Below are 14,007 nucleotides of genomic sequence, written 5' to 3'. Positions count from 1 at the left end.
CCAGACTGCATCTCTTATCCAACTAACCTTTTCCCCCCCAAATCCCTTAACCTACCTTTTCTTCTCCTTATAAAAAAGTTGGCTTGAAATGAGATGTTAAGGTAATTTTCGAGGGTATATAGCCTGCTGTCCTCTCATATCCCCAGCCATCTGACTAAAGCGCCCATAAAGATTCAATCCTTGTTACTACTTATTGGTTCTGGTAGTGACAGGTGGCTCAAACACCAAGTTTTCCAGTTTATTATGCTTTTCTGTACTGTATCACACTACGCATCTAACCTTGACCTTTAAACAAACTCATGGTTATTAACTTTCCTTTGTGTTTCTGGTTCGTGACACCTCCCTCCCTTTTCTTTCTTGATTAGTTTTATAATCGGTTCACATTCTACTGTTGCACTGTTGAAAACCAGAATCCCATCTTCCCAATCTGTTTCAACAGCTCTTTTGGAGAAATTCTGTACTAGGCACTATATGGCATTAGAATACAGCAGTGCCCAGGGGTGGGAACCCACTGAATTCCAAGGAGAAGGATGGAAAAAAAATTGAGTTTTCCAAGTATTGTGAAGGAGACAAAAAAGGGGTGAAAAGCCTGCTTGAGATCGGATGGCCAGGGAAGGCTTGATGCCCTGAGGAGGTGACACTGATGTTAAAACAAAAGAGGTGAAACTGAGCAGACCATTTATAGAGAGGACAAGAGAAATAGTTAATTTCTCTAGTATTTATCATATATATAAATGTACGTTCCACAGGCATTTGATTATGTCTGTGAGTAGGTAACTGCCTGGAACTGTTTCTCATACTGTTGTATTTTCCCACTGATACTTCCTTGGCTCCTGAAGGCCCTATATTAGACCTGTATATAACAGATTATTCTTCAAATTAGGGCAGAGAGGGACCATGTTTCTTTGTTCAAGGATATTACCTGGAAATGCAGCTGTTACTGAACACCTAGTAATGTATTCAGGGTTGGGCAGATTCACTCAGTGGGTGCTGTTTCTCTCTGCATTTCCTCCACCTTCCCCTTCCCCTGAACTCTGCTAATTATGGTTCATTAGTCCTGAGGAAAAGAGGGTGTGTGTGTGTGTGTGTGTGTGTGTGTTGTGAAGTCACCATCATTATGTGAATTATTTTAAATTATTACTGCAACTTTAGTCCAGAAGTGGACTTTTGTGAGAGGTCTGAAGCTTTGGACTTCAAGCCTAGGTAGGTGTCAGATTTAATCTTTAGCTAAGAGATAGGATAGGAGTTCCAGATTTCTTGGAGGTGAGAGGAATAGAGGGAGGTACCAAAAAGAAATAAACCCAGGAGCACAGGGGCACACTGAACATAAGTTTTGCTGACTTTGTAATTTTGCTTATAGTCAGCTCAAGTCGACATAAAACATCACCTACTAGGACAAAATTTAGTGTTTTCTTGCAAGTCTACACTTGTAAAAGTAAGTTATTGTTTTTCAGAGAATGAAGATTTAGACATGAGTATGTAAAATGGTCTGTAGGGCTTCAGTAACTTTCTTGAGGTATCCTGGCCACTACTTTTGAGAAGGGAAAGGTACTTAATATGTACTGGTGTGCCCAGAGGTTCCCAACATTTTCTCTTGCAGCCACTTAAGGAATGTAGACATTTACTGTCATAGTTGATTCCTATGGAAGTGTTTTCCATGTTCCAAAAATTTGGCTGCTTTGCTTTTTAAAGAAGTAGTAGTAGTTACATTATAAGGATGATTTTGGATAAATTCTAAACCTGAGTTATTGTTAGTGATGAGTTCAGAATGTGGTGAACCTTGTTTGAGAAGAGCTTCCTTTGTATTTATACAGTTATTACTTTTGTGATTAGTTTATTCTGCAAATAGTGTTGAGAAGTTTGTTTTTTTGAAAATGGTCTTATAGATCTCAAGCAAGCAACATTTTTGTTTGTGCATGGGCTGCTCTTTGCAGTTTTCCATCTATATTTGGTTTGATGCCCCCATTATAATTCTTCATAAGATCGGAGAGGACATGTCTAGTGCTATATGAAATAAGTGATTTCCAGAAATGGGTGGTAGTTGTATTGGTATTTTGGTTAGAGTTGCATTATATCTAATAACTACAGTATATATTAAATGAGGTTATAATGCATATCTTGATAATTTAATTTTTTAAAAAATGGTTTAGTTAATACAGCAAACTTTTAGGACCTATTGTGTCTAAGAACCATGTTTAGACATCAGAGATACGGAGTTGAAAATTATGTAATCATATAAAGTCTATAAATCTGTTAGATGAAAAGGGGTATTTTGTTTTAATTTAAAAAATACTAGCGATGTTAAACTTTTAAAACATTCATTAAAATGTTTTTTTCCAAATGATTTTTCTTGTTGTCTTTTGGTTTGGGTTTTTGACATCACCATGCACCTCTAGATTTCTGCTTACTCAAAGGTTGTTGCCCTGCCCAGTGTGGCTCAGTTGGTTGGAGCATCTTCCTGTATGCTGAAAGGTTGGTTGATTCCTGGTCAAGGCACTTAAAGTAACCTATGTTGCCGGTTTGATCCCCAGTTGGGGTGTATATGGGAGGCAATCAATTGATGTTTCTCTCTTTCTCCCCTTCCTCTGTCTCTAAAACAGCAATAAAAAAATATCCTCTGGTGAAGATGAAAAAAAAGTTGTCTTATTTTGTTACAATTTCTGTGAATTTGACATAAAATTTTATGAGTCTCTCCTTTTCTCCTTCATGCTGGATTCCTGCATCATTTCTTGCCTGGGCTATTGCTGTCCAGTACTTCTGCCCTCTTGCCTTCTTACCCTATTTGTTCTTTGTTCCATATATATCAGTAAGATGGACATAAGTATATCCATTCAGCTCCCTAAAAACTCTCAGTGTTTTCCCATTGCCTATAATATGAAATCTAAATTAACAGTACTAGTTGGTTGTTTTCATTAAGAGTACATTCAATTAAATTTAAGTATTTATTCGAGCTGCTATTTGCTTGTCTTTGTTTTAGCCACAGGTACATACTCTGTTCACCTTCATACTTCTCTGCCTTGATTTGGTGACTCGTACCTGATGATCATAACTGACTGCACGGGATGCGTATGTTACCATCTTCAGCAGCAGCTCTCTCAGCCTTCTCCACAGCCTCTTTATCCTTGGCGAATAAGACAAATAATACTGGAGTAAAAATTGCCTGTATTTAAAGACTGCAAAAGGTTTAGATCACTGCCTAATGATTTGTTTTAATAGTCTTCGATTTGACAGCAGGGTGTTACACAGAGGCTTATGTTCCATTTATGAGCCCTTGGTAATGCCCGTGCCTTCCTCTGCCCTTTTCCCAAGAAGGAGTTACTTTTCTAAGTGTTTGGCTTATTCTGTTTTTCCTTAGTATTTTTGTCATAGTCATTCAGTGAACATTTGCTGGCTGCCTGTGCCAAGGGCTTCAAATGTTTCTTTCTCCAACAGGAAATCTTAACAGAACACCAGTACACAAAGCAGGTAGACATGGAACTAGGCTGGTTGAAGTCAGGTAGTTGGGCTTCAGACCTCTTCACACCTGATTGGTGGCTTTCAGGAGCCATCTCCAAGAAGGGGTTACTAGACTTAGAGGCAGGAATACCTGGAGTAAAGGTGGTAACTACTATGGGAGAGATGACATCTCTAAGGAACTTCTAACACAAGTAATGCCTGGAGCCCACCAGTGTTCATGGGACCATCTGTCCTTTGCAGACTTTATGAAATTAGTAATTGATGTATCTAGCTACAACCATCATGTGGGTGCTTATAGATCTTTATAGTGCTTTCTCTTGGTGGCCTGAGGTCATCTTTATCAAAAAAGTGAGAAAATTGGTTTAGTTTATTTCCTGCTTCTACTTTTTAATATTTCCATCTTCATTTAAGTGGACGTGTCCTTGTAGCATTTATCCAGTCCTCCTTACTCAGTCCGTTGTCCCCCTCTAGGTAATAACCAGGGAATCACCAATATATTTCTAGTTGTTTCATCAGAAACCATCTTTGCTTTCTTCTTTGCTTATTTCATTCATTCATTAAAAAAATCTTTCAGATGCCTGTTATTTCAGGTACTCTTCTAAATGCTGTGGAAGCTGGAGTTAGCACAACAGGTAGAAATTTCAGTGAGGCTGACATTGTGGTTGGGGGACATTCGAACACAAGACAGATAGGTCAAGTACAGCTGATAAGTGCTATAGAAGAATGGAAGGACACTTCTATTACGGTCCCTATACAGAGATGACCAAAACATTTTTCAAGTTATTTTTCTAGAAATAGTAATAAATTAGTATTTATTTACTACTATAGACTTTATCTCGTTCTTTTTTGGCCACGTCTTAACCCAAGTTCATGCTCTTTCGGGGCATGAAGTCATGCTCCAGGCTGTCATGTCTGATTGCAGACCAGCTGCTGGCCTAGCTGCTGACTGGCTCATTCCAGGCCTGAGCCCTTGGCCCTGTTTTTGTTAGCATAATTAGATGTTTACTATAATAATTAGCTCAACTGAATCGTATTCTTTTGCTTCCTCAGAGCTCAGATCTCAACTAGTTTAATCATTGTGTTTCAGACTTTTATTTTTCCTACCTCTTAACCACCAAATGAAATTGTATGTAGAAGCCTGATCTATAAAACAAGCACAAGATCTCAGTGGGAATGGCAGGTATTTAGAATGAAGCCAAAGGCATTCCCCCCTCATCCCCACCCTTCCAGGCTACATTGCCACCTCCGCGGACTCCTGCCATGGAGCCCTCATTTCTAATAGAGCATTTCAGAGACGCTGTTCATGTATGGTGTTGTCCTTTTGTGATGCCAGAACTGTTCTGTAACTGAGCTTTCTCATATGGCAGCCATCAGCCACAACAACTAGGTAGTCATCTGCCATGGCTGTTGAGCACTTGAACGTGATTAGTGTGACTAAATGTTATTGAATTTTAATTAAAATTGGAACGACCATCTGTGACTAGTGCAGTGGTATCGGAAGGTGCGGTTCTAGTACAGTGCTAACTCTAGATTTAACATTTACTTAATGTGTCTTTCTTTTAGTTTTCCAGATCATGTATGAAATAACATTAGTTTTAGATAATAAACTCTTGAGAGGCCTGGAATAAGTTGTGGCTTGTAACCTTAGACAAATTATCCAACCCTGTGGGCCTCAGTTCCTTTTAAGATGAGAAAATTAGTAGTACATTTTCACAATGAGATTTCATATGAGATAAACCATTCAGAACATTTGATACAGTACCTAATGCCTGATTTTAGGTGATTTAGCTTCATCAGGTTTTTGTATAGTTTTTGCTTGTAAAGATAAAACATTCTAAAAGAGAAAAATAAAAAGAAACAATGAAAAGAACATGTAATCTTCCCATCTACAGACAAGAAGAAAACTTTATGTGGACAAAATTGTGTTTTTGGTTTATAATATACTTTTGTGTCTGTTTTGAATGTGCATGCATGTGACTACACTGATATTTATTGTAAAAAAATGGTGCTTTTGGAGACTAGGTCATATGTCTTATAAAGTCTTTTTTTTCCCCCAATAGGTCTTAGGAAAAACATATTGTGATTAATGAAAAGCATTTTAAAACAAGTGAATTCAGTAACTTACTTAGGCTTTTTGTAGCTTTATCTTTGAGTACTTAATGGTTTTAGAATGTAGAAGTTCTTTTTAAGAGTCTTTAAGGATGATGGGAAAAAAGATATATAGATGAATTTATCTTAAGTCTGTCATGTCTCTCAAAAGTTCGAGGGTCTCAAAGTTGTGACTACAGGCATGATATGACATGATAGTAATATATATTCATGTAAAGTACTAAATTTATTGAGCACCTTCTATGTGTCAGGCACCGTGAAAAGTGCTGGGAACATGAAAGCACATGCCGTCATCATCCTTAAGTAAACTACAGTCAAGTGGGAGGGACTGACCTTGCTGTAAAAGGGATCTAGACAGTCTGATGGGGGACCACAGGGCAGTTTGGACCAGCTGGGGATGAGAGGGTTGTCAGCAAAAGGTTTCTGGCTGAAGTGACACGTGAATGGAGGTTTAAAGGAATGATGGATTTAGCAGGCAATGATGGGGTAAAAGGATGAAATGTGATGGAAGCCTGAGAGAGACCCAGGGACATTTGGAGAGCCACAATAGTGTGGTATGGAGTTCTGCAGTGGTGGTGGAATTGGATGGGAGAAATGAAAATTGCTCTGGGACAGTAGCAGGAGGTAGATGGATCACAAAAGTCTTTCTATGTCCTATTAAGGCACCTAGACACTATGCTTAACATTATAATAGGTCTTTGAAGATTACTGAGATTAGAGGGATAAGATCTCTGATCACATCTCTGACAGATGTAGTCAAATGACTGGGTGTGATTTGGAGATGGCTAGAGATGAATAGTACAGGGCAGGGAGTCATTTAGCGGGTTGTTGATTAGGCCGGGTGAGTAATGATGGCTGATGAAGGTTTGAATTCAGGCTGTTGAAATGAGTAGCCATCTGGATGTTTGGATCTAGAGCTTGGAAGGATGCTAGGGCTAGAGTTATGACTAAAGTTGTCCACATTTTGCCCATATTGTGACTATCACAGCACAAATGAAGTCACCAAGGAAAAGGCATAAAATGAAAATTTAAAGAGGAACTATGAAATAACATTGGGAGAAAATACCAGTAGTTATCACAGAGATGGAGAAAGGTGAGCCATTAAGAGAGAATGAGAAGGAGAAGCCAAAAAGGCCTGCGAGAAATGAAGAGAGTGTTTGAATGATGGAATCCTGGGGACAATGATGTTTTAAGAAAGGGGAAGTGGTGAACAATGTCAGATGTCACAAAGATGCCAGATGAAGGTTGCAAGTATTTTTGCACTAATAATAAAGAGACAGTTGAGAAGCATTTCAGTTGGAGTTAAGATACCTTGATGGTACATTCCAGGGTTATTTTAGTTTGGATTGTTTGGTTTCAAGTGAGAAGTCTACTCAAACTAGGTTTCAGGTAAAGGAGGGATGGGTTGACTAGGACCTATAATGGTTTGGCAGCTACAAATTGTAGGAACTTTAGAAATGCAGCTAGCCCCCAGGATTCAGTACAATGAGCTTGACTTAAATCTGTCAGGATAGTCTCTTGCCATTTCCCTTTGTTTCTTTCTGCCTGTTGGTTGCCTTTTTTCCCACTAAACACATGCTTTCTAGACCTGGAGGAGAATGATAAGTATTTCAGTCTTTCACCTCTGGAATGGGATTGTTTTGTTAGTTCTGAATATAAAAGTCTCAGTGAATGTTCGTAATCACCCACCTTGGACTAGGTGCTCTGTCTGGACCAGTCGCTGTACCTTGGGTGCAGGGTCGTAAAATAACATGGACCATGTTAACTTATATAAATATCTGAAATTAGAGGGTATGGCAGGTCTCAGTATGGGAAGGGAAACTTTCTAGGCAGTCTCATAGGTGTCCACTACAAGTAGTTGTAAGATGGAATGGGAAATGAAGCATAGAAAGTGAGTGTAGATTACTCTTTCAAGAACCTGGGCTATGAAAGTGCATGTTTTGCTGATGACTACACAGGGGCAATTTGACATTAGTATGGTCATTTTATAACTAAACCATTGATGGAGGTTTAGTAATGAGAATTGAAAATGTATTTGAAAATAACACATACATGCTTATTTTAATATTTATGGGAACACTTTTTATGCATACATACACTTGTGGACCTAGAAATTTATGTGAACAGAAGGAGTTTGGTTACAGTCACAAACTGCAAAATAATTTTATTTGTGGTCATTTGATTGTCAGATATATGTTCTCTGGATAGTCTTTGTGTTTGAGATGATCATATCTGGAGGAAAAAAACAGAGGATATTAGCTTTTGCAAAAGATCTTTGAGGTCTTCAAAAGATGCTTAATTTTATATGTAAGAAAAGTAGACTCCAGAGAAGTGAAATGAAGGAATCCCTTACAGATACAACATCAGGAGAAGAGGGACAATTTCCTCTTCAGGTTTAACGCACGAAGAAGTCTTTCCTAGAACTCCTTCCATAGACGTCCCTGAGCACAACACTCAACTCTGAAACCTGTTGCTGAAAAAGGAAATGTGAGAACCTGATTAATGTAGAACAGGGAGGGTCTGCCCCCAAGAAATGTGCTCTTGAACAAAATTAGGACTGAGCAGCAGGGAAGAGGAGAGGAGGGCTGGTGAGTGGGAACTTCACAGTGTCAGTACATAACTAAGCTAAAGAGCATATTTTTTTATTCTGCTGACAATGGGATACAATGTAAATCAGGGAATACGTGCAGTCGGATTTGTGTTTCAGAAGTAACAGCCTTCACAAAATACCTATGGCAAAACATGAGGTAGCAACAGGTCATTCTTACACTTGCCTAAACCATGTAATAAGTTAGCTGCAGAGTTGAACTGAAATTAAGGTCTCCAGTATTTTCCCTTAGTACCTACATTCCATTCTCTTGTTATATATTTATATGCTGTTGATGGTTATGTATTTTGTCTTTTGCCCTGAAATTAGGGTTGATATCATTGAACTGAATATGATACAGGAACTGGACATGTAAAAGTTAGGAATGTGACCATCCTTCTTATGATTACATTTAATTTGCTAATTATTTCCATCAAATTGCTTATTATTTTTACTGATTGGGGTATTTGGGTACATAATACATACATAACTGTTGCACATACGGGCTGTGCTAAATTATAAAAGATACTCAGGAAGCATGATGTGGTTGGTGCCTAGAGCAACTGGGGAAAGCTATAAGATAGTGTGGTAGTGAAGAATGTGGTAGTGTAAGATGGGACAGACAGGTCCTTTTCAATGAAGGAGAAATAACAGCATGAAAAAGAAAGGCAGGCAAACCCAGGAGTACCAAGGTGCCCTGTATAAATAGAGAATAGTCTTGGGTAGAGATGTGGGAAATAAAGCCATGAATGAATGGATCACGGAGAGGAGGCCCCAGAGAATGGAGCTCACACCTGTTGGTGTGCAGCACGCACGCACAGCAGGCTCTGTACTACCTCCTGCTGAGGTGGAGAGGGCTGTATTCCCATTCTTCAGAGGGACTGAGGTTCAGGATAACTACCTTGCCTGAGGACTCACTACTAATTGTTTAGTCTACATTTGAAGCCCAGAAATTCTCCTATTTTGCCGACTATCCTTCTCCTGTATAACTTCATTATGTTTTAAGTGTTAGCATTTCACCTTTATGCTCAGGCATCTGAGCAGGAATGAGCATGAAATAAGATGGTAGCATTATGGAGGCTGAATGGCCACCATCCTAAGTCTGCATTAGTCTCCTGTAATATCTCACACCCAGACATTGGAGTCACTAAGTGACAGTATTGTCAGAACTGTATTTGCCATATATTCCAGAGAAAGAAAAATAAAATTCTATACCCAGTGTTATTCCTCTGTAATTGCCTTCACCTTTTCATTAGTAATACCTTGGTCCCACTTGGGATTACTGTATTTTGCTGTGTGTAATGTGCTCCCATGTATACATGCATGCACGTTTTTGGCCCAAACTTTCAGGAAAAAAAATCTTTCAATTTTTTAATTCAATTGTATAGTTATTTATATTTAGAAACAAAACTGATTATCATATTCCAGGGTATTATTTTGCATGCAGGTATCATTATTGCTTTCTAGAGTTACACTTTTAATGCATAAGCATAAATAAAAGAATTAAAAACATAGATATAGAAGAATTAGTACTACCCATGTATAATGCACATCCTTATTTTTCTCTCAAAAATTTTGGCAAAAAAATGCAATTATACATGGCAAAATATGGTACTTGTCTTTAGTGCATGCCTTCTAGCTTCCTTAAGTGACAGTGATTCAGATAAGACTAACTCTGGACTTCTACTCATTGACCGAGAAGTTCCTCAATCTCTAACCCTTGTGAGACATAGATATCCTATTACAATTGACATGATGAACTCTGATAGAAAAAAATGTACAATTTACCGATAGTGAACTTTATGTCTTTTTACAGTAATCATCTCTAGAGTGGTATGTAAACAAGGAAAATGTAGAATGCCTCTTCTTTCTACTTTAAAAACATGTCTGGAACTATTTGAACTAACTAAAAGTAAAGTAAGTTCTATGGCAGATTATGGCATACCTTTTCCTTTTACTTAAAAAACAAAACAAAACAAGGAAATAGAAAACATACCATTTCTAGACTACCCTGACATTGAAATGGTATCTATAAAGTATTTATATATGCCGCACTTTCCTCCATGCCTCAGCCATCTTTACTACACATGTGTTGGATACTTGCCATGTGAGTTGAAATGTTATCACATACAGAAAATCTTGTTTAGAACTTGTGTGAATCATTAAGCTAAAGGTAAAGTCGGTTCTTTTGATTATACATACCTTGCTGATCTGATAGAAATTGTTTTTCTTTTTGTCATCTTGTGTCAATCTTTCAACAAATGCCGGCCTTCTCCTACAGCAACTAAAAATAGAAATTATGTACAAGAACAATATAATTTTCATGAACTTAAAAATTACATAAGAAATATTATCAGTATTGGTTTTACTGTATCTTCTAATTTGAAATGGAGTGAAATGCTGCTGTGGTTAAATCAGCTCTTTTTGCTGTTTGTTAAAAAAGTTTCAAGAATATATATTTCAAAATGTTTTTTTTTAATTCAAAACAAATGCAACATAACTCAGCATACTTGAAACACATTTTCTGAATTTATTTTAAGTCTCTTTACTCCAGAGAGTTCTGTGTGTGTGCAAGGGTTAGGCCTGGCTGGTTATTTCACCATCCATCTCCCTCCTGGATTGATTGCACTGAACAGCCCCGAATGAGGTACAGATGGTCCCACTTTGTCGAAGTTTGTAGGACTCCTGGGTTGGAACTCCATTTGATCACAGTAAAGCTAACCACCTCAGAAATTTGGCTAATGTCAAAATCTTAAAGATCCGCATACATTCCAGTTAGAACGTGTATGTGAGTTCCTATTAGGAGTTGTGGAGGTAGGCTGTGCATCGGCCCAGTTGTCATCATTCCCAACATATAGATGCCATTTCAAGAATTTAAAATCATTCGTCTACCTTTGCTGCTGCTGCTGCTGCTGCTGCTGCTGTTTTTCTGGATAGGAATTAGGTTTCAAAGATGGACCAAGATATGTATCCCAAATATTTTCAAATCAAAATTATGATATATCAAAAATCTTTCTAAAACTGGGCAGTTTATTTATTTCTCTATAAAGATTATCGAAAGTTTGAAAAGGAAACCCGTTGTCATCTTTGTGATTTATTCCTTTTGTATTTATTTCTTCTACTTTAACAAAATAAAGAAAATGGGTTTAAGGTATGTTTTCCAGTTTAGGTATTGCTCAAGAACTATGTCAAGGTAAAAAAAGGTGGGGGCTGTGTCCTCTAAGGCTCAACTTTTAGCTTTTGAGGTAAACAAATCTGTCCAGAGTAAATTTCTCTCCCTTTAGGCTCTTTCTCTCTGTCTTGGTCTTTCCTCTCTTTCATTATTCCCACTTCCCCACCCCCCTCCCGCTCTTCCTTTCTCTGTCTGTGCAACTACGTGCTTCAGTCTGTGTATCTGGACTGGCTTCTCTAACAGTTCAGCGTGAGTGTTAGCAGAATGAAAACCAGATGGACCAGCAGTTCCCACTGTTATCTCCCAGCTGACTCTGGCAAGCCTCCCCTTCTCCCTCCTTCCTTGGCATGACAGAAATATTTGCCTTTATTTAGGGTGACTTGTATTAGCTGCTGTACCTCTTCCCTCAGTTGCAACATAAGTGGAAAGCTGTTTAGTCCCTTGTTGCTGAGGTTGGTTGAGGTGAGTAGACTGCGATGAATTTAACTCTTGAAGAAGTGGTTTTAAATCTGTATTTTTCTAAAATAATTGATTTACTGATACTGGTTTCTGAATGATCTGGAATAGTAATATGAAGACAGTTTTTAACAGTAATTGATAAAGGTGGAAATGCTCTCCATCTGTCTTTGCCATCATCTCACTAAGAACACTTACCACAGGGTCATTCATCGTTATTCAACTAGCAGTTACAGATGAACAAATAGAGACCCTGATACTGTTAAGTTGCTCATCTTGCAAAATGCTCTTGTAAGAATGATGACAATTTTCATTCTTTTATTACGTCTTCCTTGATATGGCATCAACATTGTGTCACCTGTGTTCTGTTGCAACCCAAGTCTTACGAAACTGCTTGAATAAAGGTAGTTTTGGACTGTCATCGTAGTAATTGGGGCTTTTCATTTTCTTTTAATAATTGACTTTTAAGTTATTTTGAATAATAAACTTTGTACTCATATGGTTATAATATTTTAAGATACCCATTCATTATCAATAATCTGTGTTACTTTTCAAGAAGTTGGCAAGTGTCTGTGTCTAAGACGGCAGGAGTTGCTTCAAACGTGTTTTGGGGGGGTGTGCACATTTGTACATATGTTTGTGGGAAATCGGATGTAAAGAAACAAAAACTTCTATTTTTTTTTACTGGAGATTCAATAGGGAAAAGTATACTTAGTAGAAAACAGCCCTGAGTGAAAATATTCATTGTTGGCTAATCAGAAAATTTCTCATCTATCAGATACTCATGAAAAAATATAAGGAAGGTCTTTAGTTCTTTTAAGTTCTTAATTTAGGATTTTACTATTCTTACTCTGCCTGAGATTATTACTTGAAATATTGGTCTCAAGTTTTTAAAGTGGTAGGTCTCAAGCTCACAAATTCTAAGTAAGTAATAGTTTAACTTAATTGTGTGACATGTGACATTTATGTAGTGGTGATTTTTCAGAAACAGGGCAGAAAAGATTGAAGTGAGATGTGTGTCCTGGAGACAGAACCTGCTTCATTTAAAAGGCCAGAAAACTGAGTGTGGAAAAGGGATGACAGGTGTTACAAAAATTGCCAAATGCTGGCTCCTGCTAGTGTCTCACCAGCATCTTCAGATTTGTGTTATTTCTAAGCTGTCTGAGAGGTTCATTCCCATCTAACTTCCTCATCTATTTTTGTACCTCTTGCTAATGTTCGCTTCTGCTTTGAGGGAAGTTGTATGGTTGCCTATTAACACCACCAAGGTAGCATTTGCCCAGGTTACAAATGAAGTCCTGCCATCTGTGCTACACCTTCTTAAGTGGGGTTTGGATAATAAAGTCCTGTTTTAAACTTTAGTGGATAAGCCTGTTTCATTGATAGAAGATGTTGGATTTCTTCTGTTTACTTGCTTGTAAAAAAGACGAATCCCACTTAAAAAACTGAGGTGCTTAAGAAAGTAACATGCTCCTGGTGGCATCCTCCAGATCGGACTGAGAAGCACTCCACGATGCCAGACTCACCTGTGGATGTGAAGACTCCATCTAGGCTGACTCCTCCCACGATGCCACCACCCCCAACAACTCAAGGAGCCCCGCGAACCAGTTCATTTACACCGACAACATGTGAGTAGGCATTCCTGCATTTCCCATTTTGGTTTTGGAGTTTAAATTAAAAATTTAATGCAAATAAAAATTAAGAGAAAAGAAGATCTAGCATCAATGAATTATGCAGAGATGAAGCAAAAAAAAAATAATAATTTGTTTGCCCCTGAGTAGGTATTGAGTAAAGATGTGTCATATCTTAGGTATAATTTGTAAAACTGCCAATATTTGCCTGCCTTTTTGTGATTGCTTCAAAAATGTCGTTTACTGTGATCTCAGTGAATGAAGAACACATTTGGTCTGTAACTTGAGATGTTACCACTATAACTTTTAATGCAACTAATGTGGAGCTCCTTATTTTAGTTTGTTCATTTTGACTTGGAACATGTTAATAATTATTTCCAGGTTACAGCTGACCTCCTAATACTCTTTTCTTCTTTTACTTACAAATCATGTTAAAATCTTTATTTTTAGCTTAAAATGTTTAAAAACTGTTTGCATAAAAAAAGACTTTATGCAAAAGTTGCATACAGAAAACTTTCTGAAATAAGGAGCATCTTTCTCTTCTTAAAACTGTCCATTCCATCTTGGCTCAAGCCTTGTGTTCTGAATCAATGGAG

General features: G+C 37.7%; 1 protein-coding gene across 5 annotated transcripts in view; it reads left to right on the top strand.

Annotated features, from left to right (window-relative positions):
• The window catches only part of RUNX1T1 (RUNX1 partner transcriptional co-repressor 1), a 148,081-nt gene that overhangs the window by 72,702 nt on the left and 61,372 nt on the right, over window positions 1–14,007 (top strand). For 4 of the 5 annotated variants that reach the window (XM_045861281.1, XM_045861280.1, XM_045861282.1 and 1 more), the window contains one exon: window positions 13,271–13,408. In XM_045861281.1, the coding sequence (XP_045717237.1) occupies window positions 13,271–13,408 (138 nt within the window). Of the gene's footprint in view, window positions 1–11,733; window positions 11,787–13,270; window positions 13,409–14,007 lie in introns of those variants that run through there. The other variant, XM_045861284.1, reaches the window with a different exon arrangement.

This window comes from Phyllostomus hastatus, unplaced genomic scaffold (assembly GCF_019186645.2).
Source record: "Phyllostomus hastatus isolate PE091 unplaced genomic scaffold, TTU_PhHast_1.1 phas_scaffold_21, whole genome shotgun sequence".
In the NCBI taxonomy this organism is placed as follows: Eukaryota; Metazoa; Chordata; class Mammalia; order Chiroptera; family Phyllostomidae; genus Phyllostomus; species Phyllostomus hastatus.
Note: the sequence above shows the minus strand (reverse complement) of the source record. Positions and strands in the feature narration are given on the sequence as shown.